This window comes from Malania oleifera, chromosome 5 (assembly GCF_029873635.1).
Source record: "Malania oleifera isolate guangnan ecotype guangnan chromosome 5, ASM2987363v1, whole genome shotgun sequence".
Lineage (NCBI taxonomy): Eukaryota > Viridiplantae > Streptophyta > Magnoliopsida > Santalales > Ximeniaceae > Malania > Malania oleifera.
Genome location: NC_080421.1, coordinates 28,988,385 through 29,002,033, shown reverse-complemented (window position 1 = coordinate 29,002,033; position 13,649 = coordinate 28,988,385). Strand labels below are relative to the sequence as shown.

General features: G+C 37.3%; 1 protein-coding gene across 4 annotated transcripts in view; it reads left to right on the top strand.

The window, feature by feature from the left end:
- LOC131155668 (5'-3' exoribonuclease 3-like) overlaps positions 1-13,649 on the top strand; it is a 32,764-nt gene that overhangs the window by 7,930 nt on the left and 11,185 nt on the right. For all 4 annotated transcript variants that reach the window (XM_058108947.1, XM_058108945.1, XM_058108946.1 and 1 more), the window contains one exon: positions 2,652-2,751. In XM_058108947.1, coding sequence (XP_057964930.1) covers positions 2,652-2,751 — 100 coding nt within the window. The remainder of the gene's footprint in view (positions 1-2,651; positions 2,752-13,649) is intronic.

The following is a 13,649-nucleotide window of genomic DNA, read 5'->3' as shown; positions in this document are numbered from 1 at the left end:
ATCCGCTATACAAGCATGGGGATTTTTCATAAGATCACCTTAAATATCGAAGTAGCAATCACCTCATTTTCCACTATATAGGCTTGGGGCTTATTGTTATTATTGTTACTTCCACCCCTCTAATGATACCTACAGTAAAGTGCATTATGTCCAGTCCCATAAACAAAACAGTTACCTCATCTTCTTCATGTTCGTTGGTTTGTACTTTAGCATTTGTTTGATGAGTTGTCTCCTTGGTTGCCCAAATAGCTGTCGTACTATTTTTCTGGTGATCAAGCTTATCTTGATATGGCTTTAGCCATCATCCACCACGTTTGCTTTCCTGCCAATGCATTATTTTGAACCACCATTTTCTCATTAACTTATTTAATCCTCAAATAATAATCTCTATTCTCTTCTTGGTCCATGTCCTTGTGCATCAGTGTCCCCTTAGTCTTGTTTCAGGATGGTGGCAATTTATCAATTAGGGAGGTTGTCTGCAACATATCAATTACTGCCTTCTGGTAGCATGTGGCGCAACATTTTGAAACTCTCAAATCCGGAGATCAAAAACTGTTTTTTTCCGTAGTAAAGAAATTCATGTAGGCAAACTTTTTCATTCCAGCATCTTCAGTCACATAGTTCTTGTTAATTTTTTTTTCCAAATTTCTTTTGTGGTGTGTACTTGTAGTATACGCCACAGAATTTGTTTGATAGTGTTATGCTTATAATTCTTACACTTCTCATCCTCCTCCCATTTCAGTATGTCTCCTGTTTGTGGCCTGGGTGTTTCCAGAACATAAACCAGAGATAGCTTTTTCAAGGTAAATCATATCTTCACTTTCCAATGTTTGTAATTGGTCACATCAGTGGACTTGACTCACCTGACGTTAGCAGCAACTTCTCAAGTGAAGTGTTGAAGTTGGCCAATACTTGGGTTTAAGATTGTTGGAAATAACAGATGGATAAAAAATTAATTTAATTATTTGTAAGTAAACAAGAGGGAAATAATAATAAATAAGAACCAAAGCATGGTGCCGATTTCATGCCTAGGAGAATGTATCTTGGTGTAGGTAGCCTGTTAGCAGGTTGGTTTTGTGTGCACGAGCCAAGTGTCTAGTTATGCTAAAACCAAGTGAGATGTTAATGCGGAGAAGTTAGAAATTCTGCAGGCAAGCAGAGGAGTGCAGGACCTGTATGCAGTTGGACTGCTGCTGGTGGAGGAGTGAAGACTGAAGAGGAAGCTACGCTACTGCTGCTGCAGCAGAGAAGAAGATACTGTGTTTGGCACATCAGAGAAGAAGAGGGGAAGAGGGAAGAAGAGACTGTTTGTTGCTGTGTGTTGAAAAGCATGCTGTTGTGAATTTTAAATAGGAAAAAGGGTTTGGAGAAATAATATATAATATTAATGTTGGATGAAATATTTTTAATTCTTAAAATTTTTCGTGTAATAAGTCCATAAATATTTATAAAAGGATGGATACAGTATAAAAAATTGGCTCAAGTGGGGCAGGTCAAGGGATGTGTGCATGTGTTACGGGTTAGCCTAATGCCCCCACTACTAGGAGATAGTCATTCTACTTGGTAAGGATGCATATGTGAGAAACATTCTCTCCAATATTCCTGTTCAAGAATTGGGTAAAATGGAAGAACTAACCACAACGATTGGTCTTTCCCTCCATTTATAATATATGTGTTTCATAGGCCCAACTAGGCTCTCAACTGTCCAAAATGAAAAAAATTCTCCTTTTTTTTTTTTAATTCACGTAAATTTATGATATATATTTAGAAATATGAACTGCGAACTGTTTCCTCAGACAAAAATGTTCCCAACTTTGAAAAAGTTTATGAATAGATTAATTATTTTTTTGATCAAAGATATCCCAAGTTCTAAATATGTTTTATGATATATTTGACCAAGCACCTACTTTTCTCCTCCTTGCCATCTGTTCTCATATGTTTTAAGGACTATAATGGTCAGTGAAACATGTCAAGAGTTTTCTATGAACAATAGAAAGTACAAGGAAAAATAAAAGGGAAAAATATATAATATTTTGCACAAAATTTACTTCTAATATTTAACGTGCTTATACAAATAGATACAAATCTATATCTATATCTATACTGTATATAATAAAATCTTGAATGCGCAAAGTGCTTACAGTAATTTTAATACCTTGCTATCCATGTGGAAAATTTAAATTCTAAGCATAATGGAAGCAATTAGTTGGATCTCTTAGATGATGCTGTTGACTGAAATCATAAATATAAGTGAAGAGTTGAAATTGCATCTTATACGTGTCAAAATCATGATTGAACATCATTTAACTCACACCCAACTTATGACTGAGATAATAAAAGTAATTCAATCCAACATGAAATCTTATTATCCTATCCTAATCTTTGGCAAATTAGATGCCTATATGTTTATTTTTACTTTTTAAGTTTTAGTATCTAGGGACATTTGGCATGTGGTTTAGTTAAACTCAACTCGTGCTCTTTTAACTTTTAATTTTTCTTTTTTTTTTCTCTTATGCAACAAAATGTTCATGTTCAATGCATGTGCATGTTGGCTAGTATGCTTTTGATGGGGTATGCAGAAACAAATGTTTTTTTAGCCTTCAGTCTTCCTTCTTTGTTTTAACAACTCTTGTGTTATATTATGTATGCAGTATCCAGCTACATTTGAGGAACTGTTTGATCGTATCTTCAAATGCATTGATAAGATTTTTCAAAATGTGCGGCCCCGCAAGCTCTTATACATGGCCATTGGTTGGTGTTCTTCTTCTTCTTCTTCTTCTTCTTTGGGAATGAAGTTTTTTTCGCTGAATGTTTTCATTGGACAACCATCTGATGATAGGATAGTCTCTACTAAAGAAATACACAAATCCGAACCACTAACAAGTGATGAGTTGAGGGAGAACGGAGCACTAAGAGAAAAAAAGACACATTCTTTAGAAAGAAAGAGAAATGATCACCCAGCTAGCTCTATTTTTCTTTTATTTCACTTTAACATGTATTCAGTAGTGCTTCCATTTGCTTAGTGAAAGATATTATGATGTAAGGTGGGAAGTGGGTTTTTGGTTGTATCATTTGGACCCAATTTAGGGACCAATTTCATAGAATATAGTCAAGGGATGGGATGAGGGAGAATGTGGAGACTAAGAGAAGGAGAGACGCCTTAAGATATTTAGAGCTAGATTGTATATTGCTTTTATTTTGCTTCAAGTTGAACTCACTAGTGCTTCCATTTGTTTTATTTAGGTTTAAGACATTATGATATATGATGAGAAGTGGGTATTTGGATATATCATTTTGACCCAATGTAGAGACCAATTTCAAAAAGTAGGGTCAAGTAATTGTTGAATGCTAAACCTAAATCTGTTTTGTTATTAGTGGTTAGTACATGTGCAGTTTAATTAGTATTAGGCTTATGTGTATTTGGGGGCTGATCTGTAAAATATGTGTGATTTAGGGGTTCATTTGTAATTTTTATTGCATTTTTAGGGGTTTATTTGTAATATTCTTGTGTGTTTAGGCTTTCTTATAAATTGGTGTAAAAACTTGTAAAAGGTTGTTTTGTGAGTTGGTATTAGATCTCAATCTCAATCTTCATTCTTCCATTTTTAGAACCCCATTTTTCCCTCACTCTTCTTCTTCCTTGGCATTTTCTGTTAAATTCCATTAATTTCTGTGGAATTCTTGAACCAAGTAACCAACTTCTGTTCTCCATCTTTAATATTCTTCCCTTCCTCCTTTTTCTCCTTCCCTCTCCAACCCTCTGCTTCCCTCAGTTTATAATTACTCTGTTCATTGCTTGAAGAAGCAAATAGAAATAAATAAATAAATAAAATACAGCCCCTACCCCTCAATTTTGAGTACCACTTTCCTAATATTATTTTGTGACACCTCCACCATCAGCAGAAGCATAATCCTGGAAGACATGCCCCATATTTTCTTTGCTGGCTCGCAAAGCATGAGCTCCCATGTACTGGCGAAAGAAATTCCAGCCGACGCCACTTCTGATTCTCCTAATTCCCGGCCTTTTCTCCTCACACCACCACCACCATTGAAATATCCATCCTCAATCTACTTCCATCTGGAAGACCATCACAACACTCTGGTGACACATGTGACTGCAATCCAGCACTTGCCTCTCATTTGTTCATCTCCTTAGCCACCACTTGTTATTGGTCTCTGCATCAATCAGAAGGGAATAACACATTCCTATGTTAAGGCCTGATATGCATTGTTGCTCCACTGCCTAACAGCTTAAGCTTTTAGGTAAAGTGGTAATCTAACATGATATCAGAGTTGGTTACTAGGAGGTCCTAGGTTCTTGTTTCTTTGCCCGCTTTTATTATGTGGTGTTTGAAAAAAAATTTATTGTAGTCCCTGTAATGGGTATTATCTATCATGTGTTTTTTTTATCTTTCCACGTGCTGTCGGGCTGCACGTGCGGGGGAGTGTTCAGTCCTGATTTTACATTGTTGGCACACAACCTAACAGATTAAGCTTTTAGGTGAAGTGGTAATCTAACAGTGTATATGGAGCAACCATCTTGGTTTGTTGCTCACAGGAGTAATGATTAGTGTGTTGGCTCAAGAAATCCTTATATGTTCTAAAGGAGTCTCTCAGAGAATGATTTGGTCAATTTAGTGCTATAGTACTAGAGTATACTGTGGTAGATCACTCTATATTTTATCATGTGCTTCTGGTAGAATTTTGCTCATTGTGCATGTCGATGATATTATGATTACTAATGATAACATTTTCTATAGACTAAGTTTTAGACCAAGGATTGAGGGCCATTGAAATACTTCTTGTGTGTAGAAGTATCTAGATCTTGTACAGGGACTGTTTTGTGGAAGAGGAGGTATATCCTAGACCTTTTAAATGAGATCAAGCTATAGGGATTCAAACATGCAGCCATGGATCCTAATAGCAAGTCAGTGCAGATGTGGATGATTTTTTGGCTGACATGGAAGATTTCAGAGACTTGTTGGAAAGTTGAACCATCTCACAGTCACTCAACCCGATGTATCTTTCGCAACAAGTGTTAGTTTATTTCTTTGAGAACAGGTCACTGGAGTCTGGAATGCTGCAATTTGCATCTTGAGATACGTCAAACATTCACTTGGGAGAGGAATTATGTCTAGAATGGGGTCACACATATGTTTAGGGATATACAAATGCAAATTAGATTGGAAGATCCACAACCGGGTATTGTGTTTGAGATACGTCAAACATTCACTTGGGAGAGGAATTATGTCTAGAATGGGGTCACACATATGTTTAGGGATATACAAATGCAAATTAGGTTGGAAGATCCACAACCGGGTATTTTGTTTTTGTTGGTGGTAACTTGCTATCCTAGAACCGTGGTGGCCCATTCAAGTGTTTGAGTCGTAGTATTGAGCCATGGCTCATACTACATGTGAGCTTATTTGGCTAAAAACATGTTGGAAGAACTTGGTTTCTCAGGTTCTCAGTCTATGGAGTTGATGAATGATTATCGAGTTGCTATTCATATTGCCTCCGACCCAGTCTTCATGAGTAGACAAAACAGATTGAAGTTGATCGTCACTTTGTTTGGGAGAAACTTGCACAAAAGCTCATTACAATAATCATGTAAAGTCTGAATTCCAACTTACTGATTTATTCACAAAGGATGCGCTCTGTTAATTCATAAAATACAAGATACAAGGGCATGACATCTATGCTCCAACTTGACGAGGAGTGTCACCGGCTATTTTGGTCTTTTGGCATGTTTTGTTACTATGTTAGTCTACGGGAGTTAGTAAGGGTATTATGGTCATTTTAATGCACTTGTCATATATGTTGTTATAAATAGAGGGAGAGACCTATCATTGTGATTAGGCCTGCCAGTTAATCCAATTCTTCAACAAATATAAATAATTTCTGGTTGAGAACAACTCTGCATAAATATAATGCTTATTTAATGTGATGTTTGAAAAGCCTTATAAAGGCATATGAAATTAAGGTAGTCCTCACAGAGGAAATTAAGGTAGTCCTCACAGCTTAATTATCATGGCTGTCAACAGCTGAGGAGATAATCTTAAACCCAGTGCATGGAACATTTATCAAATGGTAGCAGTTACTTAATTTAAGCCCTAACATGATGGGCAAAAGATGACAAAAAATGACCTAATGCTGTATGAAGTGCTGAAGTGACAAAAGTGCCACTATAATTACTCACCGAGACAATTTAAAAAAAATATATAAATAGCAGTGTTTGGCTTAAAAAAAATTTCTCTTAAATGTTGATTGCTTTTAAGAAGCTATTATTTTAAACAAAGTAGAAGCTGCTTTAGCTTATTGCCAGGTAATGAGAAACGCGACCAAAATAAAACATTTAGGTCAATGGGAAAGGATCTGGGCTCTGCTTGGTTTCTTAGTTTTGTTAACTACTAGGCATCATTTTATTGATGGATATGGTAGAAAATATTATGCTCCATGTGACGTTGGATGGTAAGAAAAACAGGACTAAAGAGAGAATTAAGGGAGAGATATAGAAAGAGGAAGAGGAGAAGAAGGGAGAAGAAGAGAAACATCTGCATGTAAGACAGAAATAGAAGCAGAGCAGAGGGAGAAACAAAGTTCCTATACACCCAACATTACAACTAAAACAATTAATTAAAAAATAACCTCAAAATAGCTGAAATACACAAAATATTCCTAAATCAACTGAACTTCTAAAATAACAATAAATTTTCCAAACTAGCTGAAATGTACAAAATTTCCCTAAATTAACTGAACTTCTAAAATAACCATAAATTTTCCAAACTGAAAATAAAACCCTGATTTCCGAAGCTATAGTGCAATATAGGCATCTAAAAAGTTCTCCAGCTTGTGGTCCTCTTATCTCCATGTGAAAAGAAGAAGACGGTTACATGAGAGAGAGAGGGAAAGAAGGAAACGGGAAGCAGCTCTGAATTTCAAAATGTAATAACTGTCTAATATAAAACATTACAACTAAAACAACTAAATACAAAATAACCCCAAAATAGATGAAATACACAAAATATCCCTAAACTAACTGAACTTCTAAAATAATGGTAAGTTTTACACAAAATATCCCTAAATTAGCTGAACTTCTAAAATAACCATAAATTTTCCAAAGTAAAATCAAAATCCTGATTTCCAAAGCTATTGCAATATAAGCATCTAAAGTTCTCCAGCTGGCGGACCTCCGTCTCCATGTAAGAAGAAGAGGGCTACGTGAGAGAGAGAGAGAGAGGCAGACCTCCGTCTCCATGTAAGAAGAAGAAGAGGCAAAATCCTGATTTCCAAGGCTATAGCAACATAAGCATCTAAAGTTCTTCCAAACTAAAATGAAAATTCTAATTTCTGAAGAAAAAGAAGAGGCTACATGAGAGAGAGAGAGAGAGAGAGAGAGGAAGCAGTTCTGAATTTCAAAATGTAATAACTGTCTAATACAACACATAAACAAAGTTCTTATACACCCAACATTACAACTAAGACTAACTAATTATAAAATAACCCCAAAATAGCTGAAATACACGAAATATCCCTAAATTAACTGAACTTCTAACAATAAATTTTCCAAACTAAGATGAAAATCCTAATTTCCAAAGCTATAGCAGTATAAGCATCTAAAGTTACCCGCTGCTGGTCCTCCATCTCCATGTCTATATAAATTCCACATCTCCAACTAAATGATATTGATGCAGTATTATGATAATTACATTGATGATCTGAGTGTTTTTAAAGTCTACCATGTAAAACTGTAGGGGCATGCTCAAAATCAAACACAAAAGCATGCATCAAGTTCCAACTTGATCGAAGTAATTGGCACTTGATTCAAAGACTTCTTTTAATCTTATAATTTTATATCAGTTATTGGTTATTTTGGTCATTTAGCATTATTAGTATGTGTTAGTGTTATGTTAGTGTGAGTAGTAAGGGTATTTTGGTCATTGTAATGTACTTGACATATGCTATAAATAGAGGGAGAGACCTATCATTGTGAGGAGGTCTTCCATTTTAGTCAATAATTTAACATGGTATCAGCCAGATCTAACCAAAACTCTAATGCATAACCACTGCCAACCCAAATCCTAAACATCACAATTCCATGCAAACCTGCTGCTGTAGAGGGATCATCAGCATCACCAAAGTCCAGGAGCAGGTTCAGGAGTTGCCGGAAAAAGCTGCTGTCACTGGAAAAATCCTGGACGCTGCTGTTCTCTTAAATAAATAAATACTTCATATTTTGCAAAACTAACCACATAGCAAGCCACAGAACCTGCTGATCTGCTGGCCTGCAAAATATCACAAGCAGTGGAGCCTCCACGTGCTGGCTGAAAGCTGGCAGTGCTGATCCCACGTGCCGGTGCATGAGAGTCTTTTGAGCAGCCTTTTTGCTTTGATTTCCTCCTGAATGTCTTGAATCCTCGCCTACTCTAGAATGAGATAGCTTCTTGTGGAAATAATTCTCATTAATCGTAACATAGGTACAGATCCGTATAAATAGATGTACAGCAGAAGAATAGAAGGAAAGAACCAAAGATGCTAACTTCTAAGGAAACTAAATATTCTAGGATATTCACACATTTATAGCCGAGATTCTCTTAAAAAAAATAGAAAAGTTGACTAAACAGATTTGAAACTTTCCAACACTTCCCCTCAAGCTGGCTTGAAGATATCTTCCATGGCCAGCTTGCTAATGAAGTTTTCAAACTGTTTCTTCGGCAGTCCCTTTGTTAGTATGTCTACTACTTGCTCAGTTGTTGAGATATATGGCAGACAGATTACTCCCTCATCTATTTTCTCCTTGATAAAATGCTTGTCTACCTCCACAAGTTTAGTTCTATCATGAAGAACTGGATTGTGAGTGATAGCTATTACAGCTTTATTGTCACAATACAGTTTCATTGGTAGTGAATTAGTAATCTTTAATTCTTCCAGGAACCTTTTGATCCATAGTTCTTCACAAATTCCATGAGCAACAGCCCTAAATTCTGCCTCTGCACTACTCCTCGCCACCATATTTTGTTTCTTGCTGTGCCATGTTACTAGGTTTCCTCCAACAAAGGTGCAATAACCATAAGTTGATCTTCTATCAGTGATACTTCTAGCCCAATCTGCATCAATGTATATTTCATCCTGTGAATTCCCATGTCCTCCAAATAATAAACCTTTACCTGGAGTCCCTTTTTGGTACCTTAGAATCCTGTACACAACATCAAAATGCTCGGGTCTTGGTGAGTGCACATATTGACTTACCACGCTTGTTGCAAAGGCCATGTCAGGACGTGTATGAGAGAGATAAAGGAGTTTCCCTACCAATCTTTCAGCCTTAGCTGGTTGGAGTTTTATGTTTGGCTCTATAGGTGTTTCTGCTGCTTTGCACCCTATCAGACCTATTTCTCCAAGTAAATCAAGCACATACTTGCGTTGGGAAACAAAAATTCCTTTCTTTGACCTTGCAAATTCCATACAAAGGAAATACTTCAAGTTGCCTAAGTCTTTGATCTCAAATTCTTGAGCAAGGATCTTCTTTAACCTCTCTAGTTCATTGCTATCATTACTTGTTAGAATTATATCATCTGCATAGACGATAAGGATAGCCATTTACCTTCACTCGTGTGTCTATGGAACATAGTATGATCGGCTTGACCTTGGCTGTAGCCATGACTCTTTACTACCTTCTCAAAGCATTCAAACCAAGCTCTAGGAGATTGTTTGAGTCCATACAATGATTTCCTCAATCTACACACCTTGCCTTTGCCCCCTTTCCCTTCAAATCCTGGCAATAGATCCATAAAGACTTCCTCCTCTAATTCTCCATTTAAGAAGGCATTCTTTACATATAGTTGATATAAGGGCCAGTTAGAGTGAGCTGCTAGAGAGAGCAACACACGGATTGAGTTCATCTTGGCTACAGGAGCAAATGTTTCTTGGTAGTCAATTCCATGTGTTTGAGTGAACCCCTTCGCCACAAGTTTTTCTTTGTACCTTTCTATACTCCCATCAGCCTTGAATTTTACTGTAAATACCCATTTACAGTCAACAGTCTTCTTCCCCTCTAGTAGGTCACCAATTTCCCAAGTGTCGTTAGCAATTAGTGCATCCATCTCTTCTTGAACAGCTAATCTCCATTTCGGGTGATCTAGTGCTTCCTAAATGGTTCTTGGAATAAACAGATGAGAAGCATTTGAAGCAAAGGTCTTATGAGAATTGGAGAGTTTATGATAGGATAGATGGTTGGAAATAGGATGTGTGGTACAGGTTCTAACTCCTTTCCTAAGGGCAATGGGCAGGTCAAGATTAGAAGAATTATCAAAACAAGGATCTGGACAAGAAAAAGTACCTGGAGTATGTGAAGGAGGACCAACTTGTGTAGGTGATGATGATTGGCCTTGCTCTGGATTTGAAGAAAGAGCTCTATTATTCTGATGATTTCTTCTTCTGGTGTAAACACGAAGCTCAAATGAGGGAATATCTGATAGTACTTCTCCCCTTGTTTGTGAATTAGGTATGCCTTGTATAGGTAGACTAGGAGTTCCATTATTTTCGCCAGTTAAAGTATCGGTTTGCTGACCCTTTAAAGAGTGGATGTCAATGTCAAGGAAAACATTTGGAAGAGGCTTAGAGGTTTGCCAGAACTCATCTTCAATTTCCTTTTTCTCCCCCTGAAGATAGTTATGGCCAAAAAAGGGCTGGTTTTCAATAAAAACGACATCCATATTGATATAAATTTTTCTAGTCAGAGGGTTAAAACATTTGTACCATTTTTTATTAAAAGCATATCCAAAGAAAACACATTTTTCTGCCTAAGGATCAAGCTTGGATCCAAAATTGGTAGGTATATGAACAAAAACAGTGCATCCAAACACTTTTAGTGGCAGGTCTGATGTTATCAGACATGTAGGAAACAGTTTTTTTAAGCAATCTAAGGGAGTGATGTATTTTAGCACTTGAGTAGGCATCCTATTAATGAGATAACATGCAGTTAAAATAGCATCACCCCATAGATATTTAGGAACTTGCATTTAAAACATTGGGGCCCGTGCAACCTCTAACAAATGGCGATTTTTTCTCTTAGCAATGCCATTTTGTTGTGGGGGTGTCACGACAAGTAGATTGATGTTGAATACCCTTTGTTGAAAGAATCGTTCCTAAACATTTTATAAGGAGACTGATTTTTGTTTGGAACTGAATTTCAACCATATTATAAAAATCTTGAAAAAAATTTTCAACCTTAGATTTGTTACTCAATAAGTACACCCAACACAAACATGCATGATCATCAATAAATGTAACAAACCATTTCGTACTAGAAGTAGTAGTGATTTTTTATGGAACCCAAACATCACTATGAATTAAGTAAAAATGTTTGGGAGAATGATAAGCTTTTGATTGATAGGTGCTTTGGTGACTTTTGGATATGTGGAAAATATCACAATGAAGAGAATTGCAATCTAGTTTTTTAAATAAGTTAGGAAACAAATGTCTTAAATAGAGAAAACTAGGATGTCCTAGTCTAAGATGCCAAAGCATTATTTGTTCACGTACAAAAACAAAATTAGTACTACTACTCAAACCCTGAACTTGTTTATTGTTGAATAAAGTCTCATCGAAGTAGTGGAGTCCATCAATCATCCTAGCACTGCCAACCATCCTCCCTGAGAGTTGGTCCTGAAATTCACAATGGGAATCAAAGAAAATGATACAACAATTAGAATCCCGTGACAGTTTACTAACAGAGAGCAGGTTACAAGCAAGTTTAGGGACGTGAAGGACATATTTGAGTTCTATTTTTTCAGAGGTTTGGATAGATCCTGTTCCAGCAATGGATGAAAAACTTCCATCTGCATTTCTAATCTTTTTATTACGAAAACAAGGAGAATAAGATTGAAACAATTGTGAGGTACTGGCCATGTGATCAGATGCACCAGAATCAATAATCCGTAGTGCAAGATTTAAGCAACAAGGGTAGGCACTAGAGTTATCACCTGTTTGGGCCAATGAACTAGTAGGAAGACCAGAGGCAGAAGTAGATTTCAACAGTTGAAGAAGATGATTCACCTGCTCAGCACTTAGGAAATTAGCTTCATTGGCTTTAGGGACTATATGATTGCTGCCAGAGGGTCCAGATTTGTTGCTCTTCCAGTTTGCTGGCTTTCCATGGAGTTTCTAGCAATTTTCTCGAATGTGATGTGGCTTATTGCAAGAGTAACACCATACTCGAGGCTTATCTTCCAACCTCCTTTGTTTAGAGTAAGGCCGCTATGCAGAAATATTGGCAATAGCCAAATCTGTGTTACCAACAGCATGAGGAGCAAGATCATTGATAGCAAGTAAAGCAGAATTTTCCAGTCTCATCCTCCTTTTTCTTCATCATCACACTCCTTCGACAATCTTCTCGTCATATGTGATATCCCATGGATGAAATGTTTAAAAAATTAGATGTTACTACCCATATCAACAAGGTACACCTTTCTTTTTGAGAGCCTTCCCATAAGAACTCCATAGTTAAGCATGCTTGACTTGGAGCAATCTTGGGATGGGTGACCACCTGGGAAGTTTTCTCAGGAAGTGTGTGAGCGAGGACAGAAACACACTGAAAAAGACACGTGTTGGTTTGTGGGGCCAATCATTATTTCGATAAGGCCCATTCCCTTGTTGTCTGGTCTAGGTGAAGGAGGAGAGACGTAGTGCAACCTGGCAGACTCAGGTTGGGGCTTTACAAATGGTATCAGAGCCAACACCCAGCCGAAAGTGTGATGAGATTCACATCACTTGAGTTTGGAAATGTGGGTTCGCAATGAGGACGTTGCGTTCTATAAGTGGGGGAGAATGTGATACCCCATGGATGAAAGGCTTAAAAGATTAGATGCTACTACGCATATCAACATGGTGTACCTTTCTTTTCAAGGGCCTTCCCATAAAAACTCCATAGTTAAGCGTGCTTGGCTTGGAGCAATCTTGGGATAGGTGACTACCTGAGAAGTTTTCTCAGGAAGTGTGTGAGTGAGGACAAAAACACACTGGAAAGCACACGTGTTAGTTTGTGGGGCCAGTCATTAGTCTGATAAGACCCGTCCCCCTGTTGTCTGGTCCAGGTGGAGGAGGAGAGACGCAGTGCTCCCTGACAGACTCAGGTTGGGGCGTTACATCATACTTCAAAAAATACTTCCCCGAGTGGGGGTAGAGACTGCCTCCCTAGGATTCTTCCCCTTACTTCATCAAACTCATCATTAAGTCCAGTCAAGAATTTAAAAATTCTTGCATTCTCCACCATCTTCTTATTGTGATTGCAATCAGCATGAATTTTCCATTCATAATCATTGAATTAATCCAGATCTTGCCATAGGCCCTTAAGAACATTGAAGTATCTTGTTACACTGCCGTCTCCTTGATAAGTATTGCTGATCTTTTGCTGCAGTTCATAAATCTGAGAGTAATTCCCAAGGTCAGAGTACATCTGACTCACATTGACCTAGAGTTCCTTTGCAGTAGAAATATTGTAGAATAGCACATGTAATTAGCACTAATCTCTTCATCCATAGCATTCACAAGCCATGCCATCACCATGGAATTTTCAGCATCCCATATAGCATAAGATGGGTCTGTCTTCTTGGTCTCCTTAGCTTCACCAGTCAAGTGCCCTCTCTTCCCTC